The sequence below is a fragment of the Xyrauchen texanus genome, chromosome 30, assembly GCF_025860055.1.
Source record: "Xyrauchen texanus isolate HMW12.3.18 chromosome 30, RBS_HiC_50CHRs, whole genome shotgun sequence".
Taxonomy (NCBI): Eukaryota; Metazoa; Chordata; class Actinopteri; order Cypriniformes; family Catostomidae; genus Xyrauchen; species Xyrauchen texanus.
Window position 1 is genome coordinate 38000593 of NC_068305.1, and position 18466 is coordinate 38019058.

At 38.6% G+C, this 18466-nt stretch overlaps 1 protein-coding gene across 1 annotated transcript in view; it reads left to right on the forward strand.

The window, feature by feature from the left end:
• The window catches only part of dcbld1 (discoidin, CUB and LCCL domain containing 1), a 46721-nt gene that overhangs the window by 23742 nt on the left and 4513 nt on the right, over positions 1-18466 (forward strand). Inside the window, exons 7-14 of the mRNA XM_052098139.1 lie at positions 344-384; positions 6245-6445; positions 13346-13467; positions 13574-13730; positions 13832-13924; positions 14052-14136; positions 17164-17213; positions 18104-18223. Coding sequence (XP_051954099.1) covers positions 344-384; positions 6245-6445; positions 13346-13467; positions 13574-13730; positions 13832-13924; positions 14052-14136; positions 17164-17213; positions 18104-18223 — 869 coding nt within the window. The remainder of the gene's footprint in view (positions 1-343; positions 385-6244; positions 6446-13345; positions 13468-13573; positions 13731-13831; positions 13925-14051; positions 14137-17163; positions 17214-18103; positions 18224-18466) is intronic.

Genomic DNA, 18466 nt, shown 5'->3' on the forward strand with positions numbered 1-18466 from the left:
TCACATCCAGAAAGCCTGTGAAAATGACTGACAGTGTTGCAATTTCCTGGCCCATTCCCCTTTAATTAACACCACACTGCTGTTTTCACTGGCCCATGTGTACCACAGTCATCCTGTCAGAGGGGGAGATGTGGGATGCAGTGAGGGGGCTCTTCTGGAGGCAAAGGCCCACAATATAGCTGTGATTTGGCAGATGAACAGGGTTGACAATGAGAATCTCCCTTTTGGCCCCAGTGGGCGTTTCTGTCACATGACAGGATGATAATTAATCACTGTACTAATGATCTTTTGAGCCTAAAAAGCTCAGTGCTGACTGATATCTATCTTTTTCCATGTCTTTCAGTGGCTCCTTGTCTGAAACCCTCTTTACATTTCTAACAAATGGTAAGCACTTCTCTTTTTTTTTTGTCTGGTTCAATGGTGATGATGTGAAATGTACACATTGATGTGGGATTAATCCTGTGACTTCCTGGACCATGATGACATTATTAGTTTATGCCACCTGCTGTCTGTCCTGCTGCCACTGTGTGTATCCGTTTTTGTTATTACAGATTTTTGCAAAAAAAAAAAAGGGATGTGTCTTGAAGGGATAGTTCTCTCAAAAATGTACATTCTGTCATCATTTTCTCACCCTCATGTCTTTCCAAACCTGTAAGACTTCATTTAATCAGAGAAACACAAAAAGAGACATTTTGAAGAATCTTCTGGGTGCATCCAAATGTTGCATTTATATTGGGAGTGTAACAGTTCAAATTTCACATGGTTTGGTATTTGTTATGTTCAGGGGGAAAATAATATTATTGCCAAATCCAAAGTAAAATTTCTATTTGGTAACAGGCACTTCCAAGAGATTTGCCCTCACTGCTATCACCATAGTTTTACTACAGTACCCATAGTTTAAACATTGTATTTGTAGTAAAATCAAAGTAACCACAAAATTGACAGTTACTGTCATGGTTACAAGACTATAGTAAAATCAAGGTTACTATATGAAAACTACAGTATTACTGTTGTAAAACAATGGTTCATTTTCATTAGGGTCCTTTACTAAAAAAAACTTTCTCTAATACCTGTATTATTATTATGCTACATGCATCAACATAAAGTGCATTTCAAACTCAACTCAATGTATATTCCATGTCCAGAATCTGTACATCACTATAGAAGAAATAAACTTTCTTTTAAAATTAATACAAGAATGGATATCGTAACGCGACTCGAGTATTTTAGTCATACGTGGAAATCCCACATCTTCATCAACGGAGAAAGGGCAACATAACATTGGCAATGAACACCCTAAGCGCTTTTGTTCTTGTTTCATGTCGGTTTGAACTAGCACCGAGTGCCTGTATAAAGATGGAAGGGAGTGTGTCTGCGTGCAGTTTCGGGCTCACCTGCGGCTCTGTGCACACCGTGCGCTATATATCCTTGGGTCATGTCAGCAAAAATAGCTAATCAATCATCAATTTATTACCAGTATACGGCACTCGCGTCGAGCAATGTCTGCAAACAGTGGCTGTTTTGTAAACTTTTTTGACCATTGCTATTGTAATTGACTACAAAACAAAAAGTTCCCAAACAGGAGACTTAAATGGCACAGGGGCTTCTCTCTCCACTTGTCATTTTGCCAACAAACATGTGCAGAACTGTGATGTCATCAACTGATTTAACATACTTTATATCAAGGACTGGACTGGTAATCTGGCATACTGGGCATGTTCCTGTACTTTGGGGCAGATCAGGGGCGGACTGGCCATCGGGAGAACCGGGCGGGCTGGTGGATTGGCTGTGAAAGGGCCGTGATAATCTAAAATGAGCCGCTGCATTATGCAGAACGGACTACAAAATGGTGCCACGATAGGGACAGCGAACACGCCAAAACTCAACAACTTTTGGCTCAACCACTCCACCCCCGCTCAACAACTTTTGGGCCAGCTATGTAAAATCCTGGGCCGATTTATCTTACCAGTCCAGCCCTGTATCAAGGGGAGCAATCTTTTATGTCAGAGTTTATGGGATAGAGTTTGACAAGAATCTTTAAGAACTCGCGCAAAGTATGTTCCTTGCCAAATGAATCGAGCTCTCCCTACATATCGAATGTTCACCTGTGCCAACACTAGCTCCAAAAGTTTACCTTCTCTGTTTGGTTTTACTACTTTAGGTGTAAGCGGGGAAAATGTACTACATCACTTGGACTTATTGACTGTTACTGTTAGCTTAAGTGAAATGAACAAGCCCAGTCAGTTATTATGGATTCATGAACGTATCCTGAGGAATCGATAGCACCTTAATCTCTTCTGGTCCAGAAGTGGACCTGTGTTCAGTGTGGATTGTTGATTGTCCTGACAAGAGTTCTTGGTGACAGTAGGTTGATAGATGTGTGGAAACCATTTGCTGCTCATCAATTGATTCCCAATAATTAAATTAGCTTAAAGCACAGTCATGCACTCAGCCATGACTACTAGCACCAAATGAGCATCCTATCCTGACTAACCAACCCCCAACCAAGTCAACCTCTGTGACTGTTTATACCATAGACAGCATATGGAGTAGACTGACCAGTGACCACTCATGGAAAAATGAACAGAAGAAGTCACAATGCTCAAAAAAGAAGTCCTGCCTTTCAAAGTTAAATCACCTTTTTGGTCTTTTTGTGCTAGATTGGTCATACACATAAGCTAGGCCAACCTAAAAAATATAGTTTATTATGAAGTATCTTTACACTGATTAATTAGGGATCTTTTTCAAATTCAAAAATGGTGACTTAATATGTTGCAAATGCAGTTAATCAGTTAATATTCACATCAACCATCAGAATGGGGACAAAATATGATCTCAGTGGTTTGAACCATGATTGTTGGTGCCAGACGGGCTGGTTTCAGTATTTCTGTAACTGCTGATCTCCTGGGATTTTCATGCACAACAGTCTCTAGAATTGACTCAGAATTGTGCCAAAAACATAAAACATCCAGTGAGCGGCAGTTCTGTGTGCGAAAATGACTTGATGATGAGAGGTCAGCATAGAATGTCCAGACTGGTCCAAGCTGACAGGAAGGTGACTGTAACCCAAATAACCACATGTTACAACAGTGCTATGCAGAACAACATGTCGAACATTGAGACGGATGGGCTAGAGCAGCAGAAGACCCCTCTGGGTACCACTACTGTCAGCCAAGAACACAAAACTGAGGCTTCAGAGGGCACTCACCAAAACTGGATGGTAGATGATTGGAAAAACATCGCCTGGTCTGACGAATCTCGATTTCTGCTGCGACATGCAGATGGTAGGCTTACTGCAGCCTCAGCTATCTGTTCTTGGCTGACAGATGTGGAACCAGACGTACCTGTAGTCTTCTGCTGTTGCAGCCCGTCCGCCTCATATTGTGCATTCTGAGATGCTATTCTGGTAACTACAATTGTAACGAAGGATTATCTGAATTACCGTAGCCTTTCTGTCAGCTCGAACCAATCAGGTCATTCTCATCAACAAGGCACTTCTGTCTGTGGAACTGCCACTCATTAGTAGTTATTTTGTTTTTGGCACCATTCTGAGTAAACTCTAGAGACTGCTGTGCATGAAAATCCCAGGAGATCAGCAGTTACAGAGATACTCAAACCAGCCCGTATGGCATCAACAATCATGCCACAGTTGAAATCATATAGATCAAATGTTTTACCCATTCTGATGGTTGATGTGAATATTAACTGAAGCTCCATTATTTATCTGCATGATTTTATGCATTACATTGCCGCCACACGATTGGCTGATTAGATAATCTCATGAATAAGTAGGTTTACAGGTGTACCTAATAAAGTGGTCAGTGAGTGTATATTGAACATTTTCAATAAGCTGAAAAAATATAGAGAATCGAGATATTTATTTGCAGCCATATCACCCAGCCCTAGTATCAAGACACAATTTTGGGACATAATCTGTTCTAAGATTGGCCTTCTGTCTTAATACATGCACAAAAATGGTTAAGTACATACTGTATACTTATAGTGCATAGTACAAGGATGCAAATTTAAATGCAGCCACTTCACACAGGAGATCTTTTCCGATCTCCTCCTGAGATTTTTTCCCCCCTGTTTTTTCCTAAATTTCCTCTACACATGCTGGAGGTGTGGAATGTGATAAAGTTAGCTGAATCGGGGCAACGCACAGGCTGTGTTCATCCCTCTTTGTTTCTCCTTAAAGGAAGTGGGTGCTTTTCCCACTTTGTTCATAGCACATAAGTCTCCTTTTAACTGTACACATGGTGAGTATTTTAAGAGCTCAGGGCTTCCTGTTGAGTCAGTGTACACGTAGCTGAGTTTTTGCTCCACATGTGTGTGTTTTATACTGTCAAATAAACGCTTGACACAGTAATAACTTGCATACCCTCTTGTGATGTTCTTAAAGGAATATTTAACCCAAAAATGAAAATTCTTAAGTCTTATTTACTCAACTTTGTGTTGTTTCAAACCAGTATGCTGTATTTTGTGTGTGTGCGTGTGTGCGTGTTGGGAAGAACAAGAGGAGAACTTTTGAAAAATCTTTACACAGATCTTTTCCTACGGTGGCCCAGGGGTACACAACAACATTTAGCAAAGCAAGCAAAAGTTGACAACACAATGGAAATTAACCACAGCTGAACACAATGAAGCCACAACACATCAGAAAGGCCACAGTGCAACCAATGTATTTTTCTGTAGTGTTGTGGCTTAATTTTGTTGTGTTGTGGTTTATTTCTGTCCTGCTATAGCTTTTCTGTTGTGTTTTGGCTTGTTTCTGTTATGTTGTTGCTTTTCCATTATGTAGTGTTTTAATTTTGTTGCTTCATTTAAAGGGCACCTATTATGGCATTTAAAATGTTCCTAATATTGTTTTGGGAGTCCCCAACAACAGTTTTACATGCATGCAATGACAAAAAACACTTTTGTTGTCTTATAATATGCATTTATGTTTACCCTGATTTGCTCACCGACTCCCAAATGATTCGTTCAACGACAAATTTTTCCAAACCCCTCCTTTGCGTGACGCTAATCTGCGGTGATTGGTCAGATGACCCAGTCAGTTGTGATTGGTATACTCTGTGCAGAGATTGTCGGAAACGGAAGGCCCATCACCGCTTTGTAGTAAAAAAATCTAAATCAGAAAAGGAATTTGAGTTGATTTATGTTAGCGATCATAGCCCAAAGTTCGGTGGTAAACACCCAATCAGTTATTGTTTGCGTTAGCCCAACGCATAAACATATTGGTAAAGCACTGCATTACTACAAGTTATTGCTCTATTCTTTATGACAACTCCAATAACATCGACAAACATTTCACATATTTCAAAAAAATTGACATTGGAGACCTAGAAGCTGCGCTGAGCGTAACTTACACAACACACACAAATACTTATTAACATGCTAAAAAACACATAAAAGCAACAATTATTAATAATACTTACCGTTTGTGATTCGGAGGAGGAAGCTGATCCAAATAAACTTGGTACTGAACCTTCCTTCAGTATCAACCGGCTCATGAATCCACACTTGAAAGCATTCATGTTCAGTAAAGCAATCGTCATTAAAATGACGCGAACACAGCACAAGGTTCGGGTGATACTTGTGTGGTATAGTTGTAAATATAAACTCTAGCCACTGATTCTTCACATGCTCGTCCCTGGGCAGTGAAAAAAGGTCGCTTTTGATACGCACTTCAGAACACAGCGTCTTGTTGTCGACATGATGTTTTCAAGTTTTCCCTGGTGTCTGCGCGCGCAATGAGTGGGCGCGGCCAATTTGATAATTTTTCGTCTTGACGTCACAACAAAAAGGAAAATGACTCGTTGGAAAAACGATTCATTAAATTGACTCAGTCGACTCCTACTTTTGAGAGACAATAACTTTTTTTACGGTGAACTTTCATATATAAAACTTTGCAGGATGTTTTTGTTCACTTAAATCTATGTTACACACTACATGGAAGGTAATTTTCAAAATTCCATAATAGGTGCCCTTTAAATATTGATTGTGCAATAATACTTTTCCATACAGTAACATTGTTCATAGTCATATTCCAAGTCTTTTGAAAGATACAATAGCTTTGCACGTGGAACAGACAGACAGAGATTTTATTCCAGATTAAAAAAATGATGCCTTGATTTATTGTAATTGAGGGCAAAACTCCATTGGTTTTTGTGAGTCTTAAGGGAACTCTGCCTTTTACCTTACTTTAAATGTCTTTCTAAATGTAATGCTTTCTTTTTGGCAGACTGTAGTAAGCAGACTTTTCTTCAGCCAGTGGGCACCAGTACAAGCTCGTCGTGGCACAATATCAGCTCTAATGATTCTGAAGTTGACTGGTTTCCTAACAGCACCCAACCAGCCATCTCTGAGTACCCCTGGGCTGCTGGGGTTAATAACCGCCCACAATGGCTTCAGATCGACCTTGGAGAGAAGAAAAGGATCACAGGTAATACACATGTGACCCTCAAAAACTAGAGGCCAACATAGGCAGCTGCCTTCATAAGTGACTGATTTAGAATCCTCAACATAGGCAGCCACACTGCGCAAGTATGGCACTTCACACAAAGCGCATGTGACTTAAAGGTAAAGTTCACCCACAAATGTACATTCTTTCATCATTTACTCACCCTCATGCCATCTCAGATGTTTATGACTTTCTTCTGCTGAACACAAATAAAGATTTTTAGAAGAATATTTCAGCTCTGTAGGTCCATACAATGCAAGTGAATAGTGGCCAGAACTGTGAAGGTTCAAAAAGCACAAATGCAGAATAAAAGTAATCCAAATGACTCCAGTTGTTAAATGTATGTCTTCAGAAGCTATATGATAGGTGTGGGGGTGAAACAGATCAATATTTAAGTCCTTTTTTACTTTAAATTCTCCTTCCTGCCCAGTAGGTGGCGATATGCATGGAGATTGCGAATCGCCCAAAGCAAAAGGAGAATGTGAAAGTGGAGATGTATTGTAAAAAAGGACGTAAATATTTATCTGTTTCTCACCCACACCTATCATATTGCTTCTGAAGACATGGATTTAACCACTGGAGTGGTATGGATTACTTTTATGCTGACATTATGCGCTTTTTGGAACTTCATTGTTATGGTAACCATTCACTTGCATTGTGTGGACCAACAGAGCTGAGATATTCTTTGAAAAAATCTTTATTTGTGTTCTGCAGAAGAAGGGAAGTCATACACATGGCATGAGGGTGAGTAAATGATAGAATTTTCTTTTTTGAGTGAACTATCCCTTGAACTCAGATTCTTATCCAATAGAGTTTGATGTTAGAATATTGCAAGGCTAATGGTACAATACTTAGCCTAATTAATAAAATGGAAGAAGCCAAAATGTATTCTACTGAACAAACTAAGCAAACAAATCCTGCTTTTATTCAACATGCTGCATCATTTAAAAAAAAAAATTATTGGGGAAAATAAATAATGTCATGTCCAAACCACAGCCACAATTAGTTTTTAACAATCATCAATGCTCTTTGACTACCCAAGTATTTATATGTCATGAATACAGGTATGTGCGCTAACAGGAGAAATGTCAACAAACAAACACCTTTGCAAAATACCATAGGTGCTTTTTGGTGACCTAAAAAAGCTGGTTCACCCAGTACCCAGTATGCATTTACATAACACAGATAGTCCATTTTTAATAATTTTTTCACATTTCGTGCACAAAACAAATCCTATTTGGCTGCACAATATTGTTTAGTATCCATCCATCCATCTTCGACCGTTTAGCCGGGCCCGGGTCGCGGTGGCGCATATTAAGCAAAGTAGCCCATAGGTCCTTTCCCCGGCCACATCCTCCAGCTCATCCGGGTGGATCCTGAAGTGTTCCCAGGCCAGCCGTGAGATATAATCCTTCCACTGTGTTCTGGGTCTTCTCCTGGGCCTCTTCCCAGTTGGACATCCCCGAAACCCTTCTGCAGGAAGGCGTCCAGGAGGCATCCTAATCAAATGCCTGAACCACCTCAACTGGCTCCTTTCAACATGGAGGAGCAGCGGTTCTACTCCGAGCCTTTCTCGGATGTCAGAGCTTTGCACCCTATCCCTTAGGGTGAGCCCTGACACCCTACAAAGAAAGTTAATTTTGATTTTAATCCAATAGACTTTGAGCAAACAAATTTAAAATATATATATATATTTTTTAAATGTAATATTTTTATTACAATTCTTAGTGAGCCCTGACATCCTACAAAAATAAACTTCATTTCTGCCGATAGTATTCACAATCTTATTCTTTCGGTCACTACCCAAAGCTCATGACCATAGGTGAAGGTTGGAACGTACACCGACTGATAAATTGAGAGCTTTGCCTTCAGGCTCAGCACCTTCTTCACCACCACGGTCCAGTACAGCAACTGCATAACTGCTTGTGAACAAGATCCCGAGATACTTGAACTCCTCCACTTGGGGCAGCCGCTCTCTCCCTACCTGAAGAGAGCAATTCACCCTTTTCTGGCATTGGACTAAATTGTTTAGTAGTCTGCTGTAATTGTTGAGCAACCTCCAGAATGTAGACGGATCAGTGGATTGGTCGAAATCCTTTTGTGAACTTCTGCACTACTAGCTAAGTAGCACCCTGTGTCGGCTTTGGTTCTTAAACTCTTGTTGTTCTGGGATTAGATACCAAAACACACGCAATCATGCAAACGACTTCCCATTGACTTGGTGCTAATTATATTTTCTATCCCTTAACGCTACCCAAAAACCTAACATTTACACAAACTATTACATATATTAAAATTTTCATTAAAGACTTTTTGCATGTTTGATCCATTGACAGCTAAACAAACATCTGCTAATGTTATAGACATTTATAAAAAAATATTGTTTTTATATAATGTTAATTATAATAATCCCTAATCTTACCCCTAAAAGAAATAACTTTTTAGAACTTTATTAATCAAATTTCTAGTTTAGGATATTCCTGAATGTCCTCAAAAGGATGATTAGATAGATTTAGCTAACTTTTTTGGAAAATTTGTCCCCAGACTGTAGCCAAATATGTCGGAAATACCCGAGGATGGATCACAGCAGTCCTGTTTCCAGAGGGTATTAAGGGGTAATTATCCTTACAAAAGGTCTTTCTCGTGATCGCCTCTGGAGTTCAGAGCTTTATATACTGTGAGCACATGAGCATAGACCCCTCCCCAACAACTTACTGGCATCTGCATCTTTTGAACAGTTCCTGGTATAACATAAAAGCACAGAAAGGCCTTCTCTGTGTCCATTCATCACAAATACAAACCCTCTTACAAAAGCACATTTAAATATAGGAAGACGCCGGACATGGTGTTTATTTTGAAGCACGCTGTTTGTAGTCAGCACGACAGGGCTCATTTCATACAGCTCAAGGAGGTACAACCAGAGCAAGAGAATGCTCACTTTGTCTCTTGTTTGTAATCTTTCTATCACGGTGACCCTGAGTGAAACCGACCCGTTTCAGAGTGGAATCTATGTGGTGATGGCTGCAAGGTTAAATCAGGCTGATGAAAAAGCATCTCTTTTTATATGACGGGTCAGCACCCTGTGATTACACAATGCTTTCTACAAGCTATATTACACTACCTGAAGTTATACAGACTTGAGTTGCGTTCACTACGAGATTTCATACATATTTGAAATCCTCTGACTGGATGGAATCGTAGTCTGAGGGTAAGAAGTCGGAGTCTGTACCCACCCAAGATATACTATGAAAAGTGAAATCTGTTAAATCTGACAGGCCCAAAATCTGCAGACTGGAGCCGAAATGGCCCGGTTGAAAATCAGGGCTAAAATCTGTGTTAAAGTTGAGTAGTTAATCCAGCCTTAAAGTTGCTATATGTAAGATTGACAACAAGTGTTTGGAATGGGTACTGCAGTCCAAATTCAATATATTGGAGAGTTGTCTGCCCCGCCAGAATGTTGACATGCAAATTAGCCATCTCAGCATTCATTTTAAAGGATTTCTGGGATTTATGCTTTCTCCATCTTCCAATGGCATCTCAAATATTTATCCTTGTTTTACTACGCCTCTGGTCATGGTGGTATTTAGACGTATGGTGAGGCTTTTTAGGTTGGGTGGAATCTGTTATCTCTGATCCAGTTCGTTTGTTGGCTTTCATGGCTGCAGCACGCAGGGTTGTTTGCCTGCAAACTTGTTCAAATCTGGCAACCCGGCGGTGTCAAAATACTATTGGTGAGTGGGCAGTGGGCAGTGGGTGGGATCTCACAGGCTAAAACATAAACAGAAATTTCCAGCCCGGGAATGGAAACTTCAAAGTAGGATATACTGGTTGTTGCATTGTTATCAGGGAAGACAGTATTTCACCTTAGCATGTTTCCTAATTCTCTAATTACATATTATTGTCATTTTATGATTTAGTACAGTAAAAATATTACATATAGCACCTTTATTAGCGCTATTGTTATCTTTATAAACAAGATAACAAACAATGAAATACTTGCTAGTACATTGCTAAGAGAACACTGTAAAGGAAAGCAAAAAGCCATTTAAGGCCCTGCATTGCCATGGTCTTATCACGGATAAAGGGTTAGTTCACCCAAACATTTAAATATATCATCTACTCACCCTCATGCCATCCCAAAAGTGTATGACTTTTCTATATTCTACAGAACTCAAACAAAGATTTATAGTTGAATATTTCAGCTCTGTAGGTCCATACAATGCAAGTGAATGGGTGCCAACATTTTTAAGCTCCAAAATCCACATTAGGGCAACATAAAAGAACTCCATAGGACTCTGGTAGTTAAATCCATTTCTTCTGAAGTGATATAATAAGTGGAGGTGGGAAACAGATCAATATTTAAGTCCTTTTTCCTTCACTTTCACTTTCTCCTTCAGTTATTGGTGATTCACATTCTTTGTGCATATTGCCCCTTACTTGGCAGGGCAAAATTATAAATTTATGATAAAAAAGGACATAAATATTGATCTGTTTCTCTCCCACACTTATCATATCATGTATGAACACATGGATTTCACCACTGGAGTCATATGGATTACTTTCATGCTCCCTTTATGTGGATTTTGTTGCTTTGAAATTTTGGCACCCATTCACTTGTATTGTGAGGACCCACAGAGCAGAAATATTATTCTTAAAACATTCATTTGTGTTCTGCAGAAGAAAGAAAGTCATACACACCTGGGATGCCAGGAGGGAGAGTAAATCATGAGAGAATTTTCAGTTTTGGGTGAACTATCCCTTTAAGGGCTGTTTTTATAAAATGCTGGCAACTACAATAAAACAAAAAGACATGTTTTGAATTAATGAAATTGTATTACATTTTTTTTTTTTATCATTATATATTGAATTAGTTTTATTTGGGGGCCTTTCTCTGCAATTATTCATATACTATTAATTGTGATTAATTTTATTAATTTATTGGAATGTTATGTAATTAATTTTATTAAAAAGGTTAATCGATTAAATAATTATAAATGTAATATGTAGAATATATAATAATTCAAATAAATTAAAATGCATTTAATTATTGTGATAGACAAGTACAGCATTGCATAGGTCAGGGGGTTTCAATCTGGGGTCCGGGGACCCCTAGGGGGCCGCCAAGGGGCACTAATAAAATAAATAATAATAAATTGATCAATTGTCACACATTATACATACATTTCTGCATATATACAGTGAAATTATTTATTTTTCACATATCCCAGCTAAGCTGGGGTCAGAGTGCAGGGTGAGCCATGATACGGCGCCCCTGGAGCAGATAGGGTCAAGGGCCTTGCTCAATAACTGTAAAAAAATAAATAAATAATAATAATTAATTTTTATAGCATCCTAATATATCTTGTGGCTTTCCTAAAATGGCAATGTAAAAGTAAATTTATTTTTGTCTTTAAAATATAATGTTTACTATTTTTTTCCACACACTATAAATGGGTCTTTGTACATGAAAATATGTACAGTAGATGCCTTTATACTTTAAAAAAGGGGTCCCTTGCAAGGGGACCATCATATATAGTGTCCTTGGCATCAAAATGTAAAAATTAAGCAATACAAGAAGTGGCTATATGAGGCAATATATTGTTTATTTTCATACATATTTTCAACATCATTGGCCTGCCATCCACATCAATCCATTTTGCATTTTAAATCATCAGTCTGTCCGAAGTAGACCTATCAGAAGGGCTTTCTAAGCTACACATTACCTTTACAGCTTGATTTGCACTTACTGCCCCCTGCTGAAAACATGAAGGTGATACTTTAAGCTTAAATGGCTCTGATGATTGGAATATTCCTTAAAGGGGCATGAGACCTTAGCAAGTGCCTAACAAGCACCACTAATAGTTAATTTATTAATAATAGTATTCACATTAAACAAATAATATAGTTATCAAGTAATGTACGTCATTACCTTAACTGATTTGTAAGAACTTGGCATGTTGAAATAGAATTCAGTTGATGTGTGGTGGACACATTTGTGTGTAAATCTGCAGTTTTGCAACCGCTTTGACTGCGTCTCATCCAATCAGATTTTAGAAACGCAACTATTAATGTTGTTTAGTTTTCTTTATGTCTATTCATTTTCAACCACAAGAAAAGATGAGATTGTCTTTGAAAAAAAGCTACTTTAAAAAGACACTTTGATTTTGCTGCTTTGATTCTTTACTCAGGACTAGCTTTGCTTCCTGACTCACTTTATATAGTTGCATCTCTTTGAACTGTTTAAGCTTTACTTCCTTTTTACAACTCTTAAACACTTTCAAGTCATCACACTTCAATTTCAGAGTTTCTCACTTTGAATTGCTCTTATGATTGAGGTGGTGTCCTCACGTCTGTGTGTGATGTAGTCTGTTGATGTTTGGAGGTAATAACAGGCCTTTGGGTCTCCACTCAGTTTGGTCTGTCTGTGTCTGCTAAGAACATGCCACTTGAGTCTTTCCCTCAGGAATGTGGTTTGTAACTGAAAGAGGCTAGCCACGGTTTTCCGCTGTGATGCAGATGATGAGCCGCACTCTGAACACTTTAGTCTGCATGCTGTCACATTCCTCAACTGAATGAGCACTTACATCCCTGTCCAGATAAGAATGACCTCAGGAGCTTTTGAAGGGATAATTCTCCCAATAATGAAAATGATGTCATCATTTACTCTATGTCGTTCTGACGTTTATTCTATGGAACTCAAAATGAGATGTTTAGCAGAATATCCAACTGCTAGATAACTCCTTTTTTCCATTCAAGATAGCAAGTCTTGTCACCAATTTTTGGGTGAACTATCCCATTCTCAAGATAAAATGTTGATCGTGTGACTAGACATTTTGTGTAGTTTTTGTTCATTACTAATACAATTATGTTTTTGTTTTATAGGTATAATGACCTCAGGCTTGACTACTGGGGGCTTTGAACATTTTGTGAAAAGTTACAAGGTCGAGTATAAAGAGAGGAATCGCTGGCGGACATTTGTCCAGTACAATAGTTCTGAAGATGTGGTAAGACTCTAATTTAATACAAGTACATTATTTTGAATTATTCCTTTTAGTTTTTCACCACCTGTTGTATTATGTTTTTAATACACAATGATTTATTTTCTCTCAGGTTTTTGAAGGAAATACAGACAGCTTTCACCAAACACGCAATGCCTTCCATCCCTCCATTGTAGCACGAAGTCTTCGTGTCATACCTCAACAGTGGCACCGAATAATTGCCATAAGAGTTCAGCTATTGGGCTGCCCTTATGTAAAACCCATGCCAGGTGTGTGTGTGTGTGTGTGCGTGACTGTGACTGAGAGTCTTCCTCTTTTTTTCCATTTCTCAATAAAACTGTTCACTAAACTTGAGCTTCTCTCTATGTAGTGAATTCATCTTCTCAGGTGACGCAAGAGGCACTGCCTACACCGACCATTCACAATGATATGACGAAGCCAGTGGCCTCTCAGGCTGACCTAGGTACAGTTTCATCACCAGTTCACCACACCCTAATCACAGTGCAAGCTGAGTTTTTACAACTTTTGTTTTGTTTTTTGTTCACTGAATTTCTGACTTTCACTTTTCTTTTCTTTTTCTCTTTCCCCAGTTAATCTGTTGTTAATAATTGTGCCCGCTGTTTTGCTTGGGGTTTTGCTCCTCATTGGAATCTGTGTGGTTAAAATGCTGTACAAGTAAGTAATATAATTTTTTTTAATATTATATTCTTCACTTTTGTAGCTTTACATTTTTACTTTATTATGTTAAAGGTGCACTCAGTAAAATTTCCGTTTGTGTTGCGCAGACACCTAGCGGCATAGATGCAGCATTGTACGATAGCTAACCGAAGTTAATAGGTACCGATGTCTTAGTAAAAATGTGCTATTATCAGTCAGCCATGATTCATTCCACAAGTAAAAGCATCCAGGGGATTATTGAGATAAAGAAAATATTCTGCTGGTCATGTGATCTCTAGATGGCAGGGCTCATTAATATGTATATGTATAATGTAGTGTATGTATGATTACTCTTTATGGGAGTGTACATCACTGTAAAAGTGTTTTAAGATCACTATTCTGACTTATGGTGATGACTCATCAACATTATAGACATTACAGTTTTATCTTCTGTTAATGCCTGATCTTCTGTAAAGCTGCTTTGAAACGATGTGTGTTGTGAAAGGCGCTATACAAATAAAATTGACTTGACTATTCTACTATTACTATTTCCTTTTAGTTAAAAGTTGAGTAATTTGCAAAATAATACAGAGTGCAACCTTAATTATTATATAATAACAATACTAAGAATGGTTCTAATGATAGTAATATTATAATGTTCTTATAACAAGGATAACTAGATAGGTAAAACCAATTTAGATTTTTGCTTTACAATGCCTTGTCTGCAAGTTAAAAAAAATTGTTTTGGTGCATTTACAGACAGTAAGGCAATATCTTTTCAGACAGACTGTGGCATACTGTAGATAATCAGAAAAACTGTCAGCTGTATAAATAGAGAGAGAGAGAGAGAGAGAGAGAGAGAGAGACCTAAAGCAGATTATAGACCTTTTGTGGGTTTGTTTACATTTGCATTTTTGACAGTTGGAGTTTGAATTAACGAGCATTCTTTTGGCCCATTTGAACATTCAGTAAATTTAAGTCTATGGGATTTTTCAGATATTTGATCCTCCGCTGTGTGAAAACCGTAAGTCTGATAATTTATAAAAGACATAGCACACTATTTCAGAACAGTCTGAAGGTCTGTGCTGAGTTTGGTGGATGTAGCTCGAAAGCTCTACGAGATGTTAGTGTTAGAATTGTGGTCTCGGTTTAGACAAAGTTTGTAGAATTGCGGAATGTTGGATTTGTCAAGCTAACATAATAAGTTTACAATATAGTTTTCGACCATAGTTAATGACCATTTTCACTCCATCTGTTTTGTTACTGTTGTTTTAAGACCACTAGATTACTAGTAAGGGCTTATTAGGGGCTTTCACACTAGCACTTTTGGTGCGCACCCCGGTTCGAATGACGTCAGAGTTCGGTTCGTTTGGATGATGTGACAACAGCGTTGTCTTCCGAACTCGGGTGCGCACCCACGAACCGTACTCGGGTCCGCTTAAAAAGGTGGTCTGGGGTACGGTTCATGTGAACTCCAGTACGGTTCGCTGCTGATATGAACGCAATCGAACCAAACCGCGGAAGTGAACCGCTATTGATGACGTATAATGTGGTCGTCAGTCTCACACGCGTCACTTTCAAAATGAGCGGAAAGAGTTTACTTTCGTGCGTGCGCGTGCGTGCGTGTGTGTGTGTGTGTGTATACACTTACCTTGACGAAAAGCGGGATTGACGCACACGCACTGCAAGCAGAGAGATGATTTCTGCTTGCCTTCGCAAAAATTGTCTTCGGCGGACAGCCCGCTGTCTTTTGAACGATTTCAGTATTTTTGCGGCAGACAGACGCAAGTGTGTTTCTGTATCTTGATGTTGAAAACAAAACCAAAGGTTAAAAAAAAGAAGAACAAATGTGAACCGAGCAAGTCTATTCACTGAATTTTGACGCCTTTTCATTTCGCGGTTATCAAGCAACACGATTACGCACCAGCTGCAGCTTGATGACGCAAGCGTACCGCGGTTCGGATACAAATATATAATGCGAACACAGTCCATCGGGGGCAGGGGGGAGGGGGGAGCAATCGAACTCTGGTTCGGAACAGGCAATCGAACCAAGTGTGAAAGCCCCCTTAAATGACTCTGTTTTGATTGGCTAATATGTTTGCATGTGAAAACTACCAGTGTATTTCACATTGTTGTTCATCAGGATGGGCCATGTTGCTAAATACTGAATAAGCATTAATAAGTATAGGCAGTTATATGTTAATAAACTCATGGTTTATTAACATATTACTATCTAATTATAAAAAAGCAACAAAAATCCTGTTGTTGTTGTTTTTATTATCAAGGTTCCTACAGTCATGGAAAACCTAGAAATAACAGGGAGTTGTAAAATTGTGGTATCCTGGTTTGGAAATTGTTTTTAAAAATCATGGAAAAGTTTTGGAAAATATATTTTTTTCAATCTCTATCCAGCAATCCCAAATGATTGAAAGGGTCATGGAATTTCATTGGTCAAAAAGAGAGAGAACGCTGTATTATATTCCCCCTTTAAAGTAGCAAGGATTAAAGCACAAGTTGGCAAGTATTTTGTCTATATTTTGTTGTTGTGTCTGACGTGTGTATGTTAACAATCACTGGAGCATAACCGGCTTATCACAGTTTAGTTACTGTGTGTTAGAGCCATGTTATCTAACCCAACAGATACATGTGCATGCAACAGTAATTCCCAGCCTGCTCTAATAGATACTGCAGCCACCATAGGCTGATATGAGCGAGCCCCATGTGGCTTGTTGTGATTCCTTGGCAAGACATCGCTGTGGTGTTGCAATTAATATAGAATAGACAGATTGAGGGAGGAGGGAGATAATGGAGGCATTAGGGTCAAAGATCAGTGTCAGGGGATGTGGCAGTTGCCTTAGTCCCTTGAGAGAGATTTATGGGACTGTAGGATGGTGAGGAATTGATAATGAATGAATACCATCCTCCTCTAGTGGTGTTTTAAAGGAAAACTAGGGTTTTCTCCTGGTCTGAGAGTGATGAAGGTTCTGGAGATCATAGACTTTGCCACCTGTGTCTCTGATGCTTATGTTTGTCATTTTCCCACAGTAAGAAGACAAAGGGGAACACGTACGGCTCTGCAGATAAGAATCACACAGGTCAGTGAAAACACCCCCTTAAAAGGATGGTTCACCCAAAAATGAAATTTCTCTCATAATTTATTCATCCTCATGCCATCCCAGATGTGTATGACTTTCTGTCTTCAGCAGAACACAAACAAAGATTTTTAGAAGAATATCTTAGCTCTGTTGGTCCATATAATACAAGTGAATGGATTGGATTGTAGCTCCAAAAATTCACATATAGGAAACATAAAAGTAATCCATATGACTCCAGTTTTTAAATCCATATCTTCAGAAGTGATATAATAGGTGTGGGTGAGAGAAGTAATTTGTTTTACCCTAAATCTCCATTTTCACTTTTACATCTGTAAGTCACATGTGGTGCCTGTTTAATTTGTTTTCTGCTGACGAAAGAAAGACATACACATATGGGATGGCATGAGGGTGAGTAAATGATGAAATTTAAATTTTTGGGTGAAATATTCCTTAGAAATGACCTGACTAGAAAACACTTAAATGGATAGTTCACCCCAAAAAAATAACATTTTGTCAGTTACTCACCCTAATGTTGCTCCAAACCTGTATAACTTTCTTCGAACGGCATGAGGGTGAATAAATGAAGACCACATTTTCATTTATAGGTAAACTAACTTTATCATTGCTTGCATAATGATATAAAATTCAGAAAATCATGGACAAAGCTTGACCAAATCTGGATTTTGGAATGTAATTTTTGTTTTGGAATGTCTTTTAGCTTCCTCTAAGTCTCCACAAAGCATTTACAGTCATAATGACGTATCCCCTCTTCCAAATACACTCATGTTCTGCTGTTTCAGACATGTATAATTTAAGGCTTAGCAGCTTGACTAGCACAGGGATAAAACCAATCTTTCACAACCTGACAGTTTAATGATTCTCATTTACAGGCTGTTGGAGACAGATAAAGCAGCCCTTTGCCAGACACCAGTCCACAGAGTTCACCATTAAATACACCTCTGAGAAAGACCCCATCCACAAGCTGGACCTGGTAACCAGTGCCATGGCAGGTAGAGACTGAATTAAAATCACTTTTTTAATCTAATTTCTTACACCTTCTTTCACTGTATATCATTCAGGTGTAACATGACAAGTTTCCTGGGTCAAAATATGATCAAAGGTGAACCATTAAAGCCTAGGTTTACTTTGTTTTTCTGTGTTTTCTGCCCGGTCAACTGCGTTGCCTTTCAAAGTATACTTTGCCCTTTACAAACTTTAAAAGTATTTGAAAATCAGACAAAAAGATAGAGATG